At 44.6% G+C, this 11,878-nt stretch overlaps 1 protein-coding gene across 1 annotated transcript; it reads right to left on the reverse strand.

Annotated features, from left to right (window-relative positions):
• Positions 1–239: 239 nt before the first annotated feature.
• LOC147660912 (uncharacterized) lies at positions 240–3,341 on the reverse strand. Its single transcript, XM_086951434.1, has one exon. It carries the CDS (start codon positions 2,639–2,641, stop codon positions 875–877), a length of 1,767 nt encoding a protein of 588 aa, XP_086807560.1. The 5' UTR covers positions 2,642–3,341; the 3' UTR covers positions 240–874.
• Between the last annotated feature and the right edge of the window lie 8,537 nt (positions 3,342–11,878).

The raw sequence follows: 11,878 nt of genomic DNA on the forward strand, positions 1-11,878 counted from the left end.
TTAACTAAACAATAAACTTTTTATCTATTTTTTTTTCGATCCTGCATTCTTCTGAAGTGAAGTACTCGGCCTGGCTATCACACAGCTGCAGCTCCGTGACCTTCATTATTGATCCTGCATTCTTCTGAAGTGTGCTCGGCCTGGCTATCACACAGCTGCAGCTCCGTGACCTTCATTATTGATCCTGCATTCTTCTGAAGTGTGCTCGGCCTGGCTATCACACAGCTGCAGCTCTTAGACCTTCATAATTGATCCTGCACTCTTCTGAAGTGTGCTCGGCCTGGCTATCACACAGCTGCAGCTCTTAGACCTTCATAATTGATCCTGCATTCTTCTGAAGTGTGCTCGGCCTGGCTATCACACAGCTGGAGCTCTGCGACTGTCATTATTGATCCTGCACTCTTCTGAAGAGAGGCTGACGTCTTTGTAGCTTTGAAAGTTGACAAAAGATCTTCACACATTTACTGCAATGACATGGCTTTTCCCATGTGTGTTCGCTGATCAGTACTTAATATTGAATATTCATAAAACCTACTTCAACATTCACTGCACTTGAATGATTCCTGTGCGTGGTTTCTGATGCCGTTTTGGACCTGATATATATATATATATCCATTGTCACATTCCTTGCACTTGAATGGTTTTTACAGTGTGTATTCGCTGATATTTTCTTAATGTTGATGATTCACTAAAATTACTTCTAGATTCATGGCAACGATATGGTTTTTCCCTAGTGTGTGTTCTCTGATGCTGTTTTAGTTGTGATAATCGACTAAACCTCTTCAAACATGCTCTGCAATTATATGGTTTTTCCCCTGTGTGTGTTCTTTGATGGTGCTTTAGGTCTGATAATCGACTAAAGCTCTTCAGACATTCACTGCACTTGAATGTTTTTTCCCGTGTGTGTTTGCTGATGAATCCTTAATGTTGAAGATTCACTAAAACTACTTTCACATACACTGCACTTGATTGATTTTCCCCTTGTGTGAGTTCTCTGGTGCCGTTTTAGTCTTGATAAATATATAAAGCTCTTCCCACATCCATTGCACTTGAATGGGTTTTCCCCAGTGTGTGTTCTCTGATGCTGTTTTAGGTCTGACATGCGAATAAACCTCTTCTCACATTCACTGCACTGGTATTGATTTTCCCCGGTGTGTGTTTTCTGATGCTGTTTTAAGTTTGGTGATTGACAAAAGCTCTTCACACATTCACTGCACTTAAATGGTTTTTCCCCTGTGTGTCTTCGCTGATGAATCCTTAATGTTGAAGATCGACTAAAACTACTTTCACATTCACTGCACTTGAATGATTTTTCCCCTGTGTGTATTCGCTGATGAATCCTTAATGTTGCTGAATTACTAAAACTTCTTCCACATTCATTGCACTTGAATGGTTTTTCCCCTGTGTGTGTTCTCTGATGAATCATTAATGTTGCTGAATTACTAAAACTTGTTCCACATTCACTGCACTTAAATGGTTTTTCCCCTGTGTGTGTTCGCAGATGTTTTCTTAATGTTGATGAATCACTAAAACTTCTTCCACATTCACTGCACTGGAATGGTTTTTCTCCAGTGTGTGTTCGCTGATGCTGTTTTAGGTGTGATATTTGATTGAACCTCTTCACACATTCAGTGCAATTATATGGTTTTTCTCCTGTGTGTGTTCTCAGATGGTATTTTAGGTCTGATAATCGACTAAAGCTCTTCAAACATTCACTGCACTTGAATGGTGTTTCCCCTGTGTGTATTCGCTGATGAATCCTTAATGTTGAAGATTCACTAAAACTACTTTCACATTCACTGCACTGGAATCGTTTTCCCCCTGTGTGTGTTCTCTGATGCCGTTTTAGTCCTAATAAATATATAAAGCTCTGACCACATTCATTGCAATTGAATGGTTTTTCCCCTGTGTGTGTTCGTAGATGTCTCCTTAATGTTGATGAAGCACTAAAACTTATTCCACATTCACTGCACTGGAATGGTTTTTCCCCAGTGTGTGTTCGCTGATGCTGTTTTAGGTGTGATAAATGATTAAACTTCTTCACACATTCAGTGCAATTATATGGTTTTTCTCCTGTGTGTGTTCTCAGATGGTATTTTAGGTCTGGTAATCGACTAAAGCTCTTCCCACATTCATTGCACTTGAATGGTTTTTCCCCTGTGTGTATTCGCTGATGAATCTTTAATGTGGAAGATTCACTAAAACTACTTTCACATTCAATGCACTGGAATGGTTTTCCCCCTGTGTGTGTTCTCTGATGCCGTTTTAGTCCTGATAAATATATAAAGCTCTTCCCACATTCAATGCAATTATATGGTTTCTCCCCTGCGTGTGTTTGCTGATGTGTCTGGAGTCCTGATACCTGGCTAAAGCTCTTCATACATTCAGTGCAATTATATGGTTTTTCCCCTGTGTGTGTTCGTTGATGTCTTTTTAGGCCTGAAAACTGAATAAAGCTCTTTACACATTCAGTGCATTTGAATTGTGTTTTCCCTGTGTGTGTTTGCTGCTGGGGTTTCAATATTGATGACAAACTAAAGCTCTCACTGCATGTGTCTGAGACTTCTCTCTTGGTTAGTGTCTCTGGGTCTGGTACATACTTGTGTACATCCCTTGACTGTACTTCCTGAAGGGCCAACATGACTGATAAAGCACTTGTGTTATTCTTGCATTCCCTGTATGAGTCGTATTTTGCACGTTTGTTTTCCGATTAAAGAATAAAGTGCAATGGGCACCAACTACTTCCCAATCTCATAATGTGTGTAAGGCTTCTTCGTGGGTGATTGTGTCTTTAGACTGGATAATGGTTCTGCACGCATGCGGGTAAAGATCCATCGTCCTTCTGGCCGGTGCACACTGGGACGGTGCTGTGTATTTTAGACAGCGGAACCCCTATTTCTTTTAACCTTCAGTTGTCTGACTCACTCCGTTGCGCTTTTCAATGGTTGCTGTGGATTGTTCTGAAACAGTTTGCAATACACCTCTAGCACTGATTGGTAGCCTGGTTATTTTAGGAAGCAGAGCACTGCTGTAACCACCTCATACCGACCTCATGATCAAAGCTGTTATTGGACATGTTTACACAAGATGAGGTTTATCAGGGTTGTCTTAATTTTCTGGAGTTATTTCTTCCTTTTGAGGCATGGAGGTGCACAGCTGAGACTCGTGGAATCACGGAATTTCTCGTGTCCCTAGTCCCTTCTTTCAGGATGTCTCAGTTTATGTTTGGTTCGGCTGGCTCTGACGGCACTTATGTTTTCCTGAATACTGGATTTCAATATTTCGGACTTCGTCTTTGCAGATTTACAGTGTTATCTTCCTTATTTTGAAACATTTCGTACAATCAAAGATTGTTTTCTGTCAGAAGTAAAAAGATTTAAAATTACTTAAAGGGAAACATAACGGAATGTGCATACACAATTTTTAATTGATTGTATAAATATCTCTTGATTACCCTTTTTCAAACTTATGAAAGCATATTTAACCATACACAGAAATTTACATAAAAGTTGCTTTAATCTTACTTATTTCAGCAAAGGTGTTCATGAGTAAGTTAGTAAAAAAAAAAGGGCGCTCGCATAGCCCTCATACACTAGTTACAGCTTTAGGTAGATGCATATGGTCAAGGTTTTGTTAAAACAAGAACAGCTCTTTGAGTAAGAGATGTGAGATGGATCAGGAAGACTCAAGATAGAAGGGTGGACATCAGGATGTTGCGCCATAAATCAAATATTGCTGCTCGCAGAGGTGCCTGGCTTCATCCACTACATCCACAATATGCAGTAGAGCAGCAGTTTAATGATTATAACTTACTTTGTGGTTTTACTTCTCTCAAATATTTGTCAGTATTATCCACTTTGGAGGGAGTTCCACGGATGGACTAGGAGATTGAGCTGGGCTGCTCTGTCGTTTAGTTGTCTCACCTCTAACTTTAGAGCTCAAGATAGCACTAGCCTGGCGGCCTACTAGTCGACAGCTGTGGTGCATCAGCGTAGCAAGAGCACAGATGGTGCGCCAAATTCAAACCTGTTATCGCCCTTTCACCCCTGGATTATGTCAGGCACCCCAAACACTCTCTTAAAAATATCACTTAAGCCAAACTGCTCTGTCCATATACCCTGCACCTCTGCTGCCCTCCATACAAGGTAGGGCCTGTTCTTAAATGTATTCACCTGCACCTGGAGTGGTGTGGCTCACTGGTTAGAGGAGGCAGACCCGGGAGCAGAGGACGGCCCGGGACCAGGATTCAATTCCCGACGCGGCAGGGTCTTGGACCAGGGTCAGCGGACTCGATAATTCACGCCTCTGTGCCTACTCTAACTAGGGATCACACTCGGCAACTCTGGGCATTAGCTTGCCTCATCTCCACAATGGCCCCCCACATACGCCGGGGATGTCTGGTTTCACCTTGGAGATACCCAGTAGGGACCATCTCACAGGGAAAGCCAGGACGGGTTCCCCAGCGGTCTACAGCGCAGAGATACTTCTTCAGGAGTCGATTCTAGCACTTTAGAAACCCACAATCAATCAATCAATCAATCTCACATGCATAGACCTGCTTTCAACATTCCTTTTCCAGCACAAAACCTGCGAACAAGATTTTACAACCATGTAATTCCCATGACCTTTCATGGGTCTCTCCCACTCAAGCTTTTCAACATCACCTATACAAATCACTGTGGTCACATTTAATGGAACAATACTGAGGTGCGCTCATTCTTTCCACAAGATGGAGAATGCCCCCGAACAGCACACACTGTTTATTATTTATTTTTATTTATTCAGCTTATAAAGCGCACTGTCACCTTGCAGGGATCCTGGCGCTAAGCAACTCAGAGTACAGATGTGTCGGATACATGGCAAGACAACTAAGTCTTGGGGAACAGCCAGGTTTTCAAACTTCTTCTAAAAGGGAAGAGCTCCCTAATTTGTCTGATCTCCCACGGGAGCTCGTTCCACAGTTTGGCCGCTGTCACCCCAAAGGATCTACCCCATGACCTGACTTTCCTAAACCTCGGTGCCTTCATCAGTCTCGCTGATGAGGAGCGGAGCCTTCTTGTAGGGATATACCGATCACATTGTTTTGGGCATTAGCGCAGGACCCATCCTAATAAGGGCTTTAAAGACAAGGCAAAGAGATTGAACTAGAACTGGTTCAAGCTCTATGTCTCTCTCGGCTGGACTACGGACGTGTCTCGCTATGCGGTCTCCCCACAGCTACTAGAGCTCCCCTAAGAGCATCTACTAATGCGGCAGCGAGACTCATCACTGGCTTAAAAAGAAGGGCCCACATCTCCCCTGACCTTAAATCTCTAAACTGGCTACCATTTGAAGCCAGAATTCACCAACTCTAAAAATAAAATAAATAAACTCTCTGTCTCAGAGGAAGCCAGTGCAGTTCTTCCAAGACTGCAGATGTAGAGGACCTTCTAGGCAGCCCTAGGACTACCTTGGCTGCTGCTGACTGGATCCTCTGTAGTCTGTCCAAAAGGAACTTCGGGGAGTCAAGCAATAGTGCATTACAGTAGTCTAACCTACTGAGAATCGTACACCTTACCACTAGCGCACGTGCCTGAGGAGGTAGCAAAGGGAAGGTTTTCCGCAGGGATCTAATGATCACAAAACAGCAAGTTGTCGTTTTTGTAACCTGAACTTCCATAGTAAGTTTGTTGTCAAACATAATGCCCAGGTTACGGACCATTTTTACAGGCCGTACTGCGGTTGAATTACCAGAGGGCCAAAAATTGCAAGGAAGGACTTGAGGAATCCTGCTCACTGAGCAGGAAATCACCTCAGTCTTCCCTGCATTACATTGTAATGAGTTGTCCTTAAGCCAACAGGCTGTGTCCCGCAGACAGTTGTGAAACACATCCACTGACGTCGAGTCCTCTCCCTCAAAGGAGAGAATCAGCTGTGTGTTGTCAGCATAGTTTACGATGTCAATATTGTATAAATGATGACCGCAGTCAAGAGTTTCAAATAAATATTAAACAAAATAGGGCTAATTGCCGAGCCCTGTGGCACACCATGCGACACGTTGGAGAAGGCAGATTGAAAAGGAGGGAGGGACACCGCCTGCTGTCTGTCCTGTAGAAAAGCACAGTAAGGCACAGCCCCTCACCCCAACCTCACTCAATCTTCTTAGCAGGATCTCATGGTTGACCGTATCAAAGGCGGCAGACAGGTCGAGCAGGAACAGCACTGCTCCCTGACCCCTGTCTGCCCACCTCTGAAGGTCATCCATAACGGTCACCAAGGCCGTCTCGGTACCGTGGGCTGGCTGAAATCTGAACTGCACCTCCTCCAGCAAGTTATGTTGCTCCAGGTGCCTAGAAAGAATGTTACTGACTACACGTTTCACAATCTTGGCCGGGAACGGCAACAAGGAAATAGGCCTATAGTTCTTAGAACACTCTGGATCAAGAGAAGACTTCTTCAGCAGAGGTGTCACCAGAGCTTGCTTCCATTGGGGAGGGACCACACCACTGGCTAAAGACTGATTACAGTATGTTCGGCTCCTGTGTTGGGTACTCCTGACTACAGTAAGCCTTTTACACTCTATGTCCACGAGAGAGAGGGATGTGCGTTGTCAGTTTTGACACAGCAGTTTGGCGATAAGCAACGTCCATGTGCGTATTTTTCGTTGACTTTAGATCCGGTAGCTAGAGCATTGCCGAGTTGTTTAAGAGCTACAGCGGTAGCGGCTGTTTCTATTCGACAGTCTGCTGGCTTGGCGATGGATAATACGTTGATTGTAAGGGTTCCACATGCAGTGGATACATTGTTGAACAGAACAAAGACACAGCACTTAACTAGTGCTCGATTGTCAGGTTATGAGTTGACGCTCTTAGCGAGTCATGTGCATATAAAGAGATGCAACACGTTGAATCCAGCTACATTGTTGACGATTTCAGTGGAGACAGATGTTTCTGAACAGCATGATTGCTTTCTTAGGACAGAGGAAGAGACGAAAGGGAGAATAGATCTTAGGGACACTCCTCTTTCAAAGTGTGATGGTACCTTATGGGTGGATGGTTCGTGCTTCAAGCTTCCAAATGGTGATATGACTGAGGCATATGCTGTTACGACTTTGCATACGATTGTTGAAGCTACACGTATCTCACATAACTCAGCTCAAGCAGCAGAGTTGATTGCATTAACAAGAGCGTGTGTGTTGTCGAAAGGGAAACGAGTGACTGTGTACACTGATAGCCAGTATGCGTTTGGTGTGGCTCATAGTTTTGGACGATTGTGGAAAGAGCGTGGGTTTATGACTTCGCATGGAGCTAAGATACAACATGTTCAGTTGGTGAATGAGCTTCTTGAGTCACTGACCCACCATTGCAAGTTGCGATTGTGAAATGCAGTGCACATAAGAAAGTTACTGATGACGTCGGTCGTGGTAATGCGTTTGCGGATGAGGTTGCGAAAGAAACGGCAAGAGATGTGATGAGTCGAATGTATGTTGCGGGTCCAGCAAGATGGGTTCCGGATAGAGGAATGTGTGAAGATACGATAGAGAGTGTGAAGTCAATTCAAGCTGAAGCTACAGAGAAAGAATTGAGCGTATGGAGAGAGAGTACGGGTAAAGTGGATTCGAATGGTTGTTGGGTTGAGTTGTCAGAGCATCAGCGATGGTTGTTACCCGATGCGTACGTGCTTGCATTGGTTACGATGGCGCATGGAATGGCTCATATGAGTGTGAAAGGGATTTGTAAGTTGTTGGCTCCAGTATGGCAAAATGCTGGAATTCCTAAGTGTGCAGAGAATGTGGTCAAAAATTGTATGGTTTGTCTGTACAATCCTGGCAAGGGAACCCCAACTCCAGCTGGTCATTTTGCTCCTCAGACGTATCCGTTTGAGGTTTTGCAGCTAGATTTCATCCACATGGAGAGGTGCAACAATTTGAAGTATGTACTTGTGGTTGTTTGTGCCTTTTCGAGATGGGTAGAAGCATATACCCTGAAAGATAATACTGCCTTGTCCACAGCTAAAGCCCTTGTTAAGGAGTTCTTCCCTGGATATGGTTTGCCGAAAATGGTCTGGAGTGACAATGGGAGTGAATTTGTGGGTCAAGTGATGAAGAGAATGTGTGATGGTATGGGAATCCGACAGAAGTTTCACACTGCAAATCACCCCCAATGAGCTGGCTTAGTCGAGTGCTATAATGGCACCCTTAAGTTAAAATTGGCCAAGATACAAGCAAGCTCTGGTCTTAAATGGCCTGATGCTTTGCCATTAGCACTTTTGTCAACAAGGGTGACTGTACATTCACGAGTGGGACTTAGTCCTTATGAGATTGGTTTTGGTCGCCCGGCAAACATATGGGGAGTGCCGAGGCCAACGAAATTCAGCGAGATCGAACACCCTGTACTGCTTGACTATCTGTATGAACTGACGGCTAAATTGCGTGTTTTACACCAACAGGTTCATGACACATTGCCTCCAGCTTCTAAAGATTCAGGACACGCCATCGATCCTGGGTCCTGGGTCCTGATTAAGAATTTCCAGCAGACAAAGAACGATCAGCCCCGCTGGACCGGACCCTACTTGGTGTTATTGTCTACGCGATCTGCAGTGCGAGTGCAAGGAAAGAAAAACTGGATCCACGGCGTACATTGTAAGAGGGCTCCTCAGCCTCTGCCGTACGACCGGTGGGTCCAGGATGGTATTCCAGACTCTCAAAGTGAAACTGTGCCTCGTTTTCTGCCTTTTAGCGATGCACGTTTAATTGGGTTGAGTTCTGAGCGTGAAAGCAACGATCTTCAGCAAGAAGCTGTGCCACCGTCAGTTCGATTGGACACTACTGAGCCTGAACTTTTATTCCGTGACCAGACATTGCCTGATAAAGGCCGTTATAATTTGCGACCGAGAGTCATGGGACTAATAAAATAGAAATTCTTTTCTTTGCTATTTTTGAATTAAGCTCTCCCATCTGAAGAAACTGCTTTGACCGATTTTTGTTTTTCGAACCGCCATCCGGGTTCAGCTGTAAGGTCGCGGTGCAAGGACTTAGGAGTGCAAGCCAAAGACACAAGGTCGACGGTTCTGGTTGGTCCTAGGGCGTTCCCTGGACTGACAGATGCATTCCTTAGCACGGAACACCCAAACGCCGCGAACAGCACGGTTAGAGGATGGAGTTTTTCGAGATGGAGAGACCTGTTGAAGAAATGAACTTTAAGAGCAAAATGTGTCGAACTATGAGTATAAAGTGTTTTTTGATATTGTGTCTTTTCATGCTATTCAGTTTAATGATGTTTTTGATGGGATATATAATATTCTCTTTTCAAGTGACGTTTGCACCCACTCCACAACCCATACCTTCTTCTACTGCTTCTTCGCATTCTTTTCTCTTCTACTTGAACATAAGTCCATTAGAAGATTGGAATTTGTCAATAACTCCTTTGTTCAGCTTCTGCACCAACACCAGCTAGTAGTGAACACGACTAACTGCTGGGTGTGTGGCCTCATGCCCCATACTACCGATAAAGGTATTCCTTACCTGGTCCTGCCATTCAGTTATAATGGTTCCATGAGGGCATACAGAACGATGTTCATCTATGCTTGTGAAGTCTACCCCCTACGTTCTGTGAAAGACAATCCAAAGAATAGTGCTCTAGTTAAGGGTATAGTCGATATGATTAGAGGAATAGATTCCTATGAGACTATCCCAAAAGATGAGACACTAGCATATATTGGATGGAACGTTACTGGATATGGAGTTAGTCTGAGTAAGAACCAGAGAGCGAAAAGATCCTCTCCAATTTGGATTGTACCCCATCAGGGTCATTACTGTTTGCAAGGTAATGGCAAGAATCCGAGAGCTCAGTTAGGGAAGAGTGTTTGCACTAAGACGTATGTTTTTGCGTCCCAGACTTCCCCAGCGTTTCTAGCAGCTAAGGGTACCTATTTCATCTGTTACGATAGAGCGTATACATGGTTACCCCCTGATTTCTCGGGCACATGTTTTGTCTCGTTCCTGCTGCCTCCTACGTATACAGCTGCGGCAGATTACCACAAGATGAGAGTTGTTAGAGGTGTCTTCAGTAAGGAAGATACTGCAGGACAAGAATTGAGAGATTTTCTGAAGGGTTTTCTGCCGTTTTGGGGACCTATGGTTAACAGCAGGAACATACGGCAATTGACGAGAGTGGTTGAGTCCACCATAGTTGAAACTTCCTGTGCCCTTAGCAACTTGACTGCTGAGCTCCAGTCGGATCGCCTTATGACTCTTCAGAACAGGGTTGCGTTAGATGTCATACTTGCAGATAGAGGAGGGGTATGTAAACTGATTCAATCGAGCTGCTGCGTTTTTATTCCAGACAACGCTCCGACAGTATACCAAGCCATTTCCAAGCTACTTAAGATCTCCGAGTCTGTACATATGGCCGAAGGAGATTGGTCGTTGATGGGATGGTTTTGGGGATTGTTATCCACTTGGGCATGGAAGATTCTGATGGTCAGTGGGATGGTATTAGCTATCCTTTTCCTGTCCTGTCTTTGCGTACAGTGTGCTCCTGCTATATGTGGCCTTTGTGCTACCTCGTGTTCGAGGAGACCTGTCCAGAGAGAGTTACTAAGTACTAGGAGGATGCTACAGCAACAGCTTGATGACCTGATGAATATAGACCTGGATTCAGACTGACGTGGGTCTAGGTGATTGCCTATGTAAGGGCAAAAGGAGGGTCTGAGGTTCCGTGATTCTGAACTCGTTCCATAAAGGTCGTTGTATCGTGACGATTTTGGTAACAGCAAACCGAAAATGACGAGTGTGGTATGTACGAGTGTTTTCGTCATGATCGAGTGACGGGATCACCATGAAATCAGGGATTCCGTTCCGAACCTTTGGGTTCCATTTTGTATACGGCAGCCATTTTGTAGTTGCCCTCACCTAGACCGATGACTACGGCCGAACGAGTCCTTGGGACACGTACACCTTTTGCTGACTCCTGTGTGACCTGGGCAAGCTGACTCCGTTGCCCGAAGCTAAACTTGTTGAGCCAGTTCCTTGTTCGGCAGCTGGTCAAGATAGAGATCAAAGAGCAGGACATTGCTGAGTTTTATGGTACATACACAGGCCCTTCTATCTTGCCTCTCATCTTTTTCTGTTCCTTCTTTTATGGCCTATTTATGATTTGGGTTGTGGTCTTTTATTATTGGTTATTTCTGTCCGGCCTGTTCGAGCAAGAATGTTGGGCCTTCCTGTGTAATTAATGGTGGGCTGGACAACTGAAATGTGGGTTTGTCATGCTCTGCCTTTTGTCGTGGAAACATGTGAATGGTCAACTGTAAATAAGGAATGTTCGCCTGAAGCACAAATGTACTTCTAGGATCTCTGTTACTGGCTGCAGCTAATAAATTTGATCTTTGACGTCACCAAGAAGTATCCCGTGTCTCTGTATTCTAAGACAGGTGGACCCGGAGACTTAGGGCGTGCCCCTGGCACCGCTGGGTTTAAAATCCTGGTTCCTCAGAACAAGAGGGGAAGGGACATGGGAACAGGAGAGAATAGTCAGTGTGCCAGGCCCATCGTCACCCCCCAAAAAGACAACTCCCACTAAGACGTTTGTAGCCAGATAACTCTTACCATGGTGTGTTAAATCCTGGAATATTGACATTTTGTGAAGCAAGGTCAGACGGGCCATCAATTGCGGTGCCAGCCCTAGATTGGTCATCAAGGTATCCCAAACGGAGCCCCAGTAGCACAAAGTACTGAACAGTCCGCAGGAAAGGCAAAATGTCACAGGCGAGTGCACCACACCGTCAGTACCTCGAGCACTTGGAGTCGTCTGCGTTATGTGCTTTATAGATGCACTCCGGCGTCCAGTGTAGGAACTTGAAATAACTGAATGTCAACCTAACCTCCCATGAGGAAACT

This window comes from Lissotriton vulgaris, unplaced genomic scaffold (assembly GCF_964263255.1).
Source record: "Lissotriton vulgaris unplaced genomic scaffold, aLisVul1.2 SCAFFOLD_1341, whole genome shotgun sequence".
NCBI lineage: Eukaryota > Metazoa > Chordata > Amphibia > Caudata > Salamandridae > Lissotriton > Lissotriton vulgaris.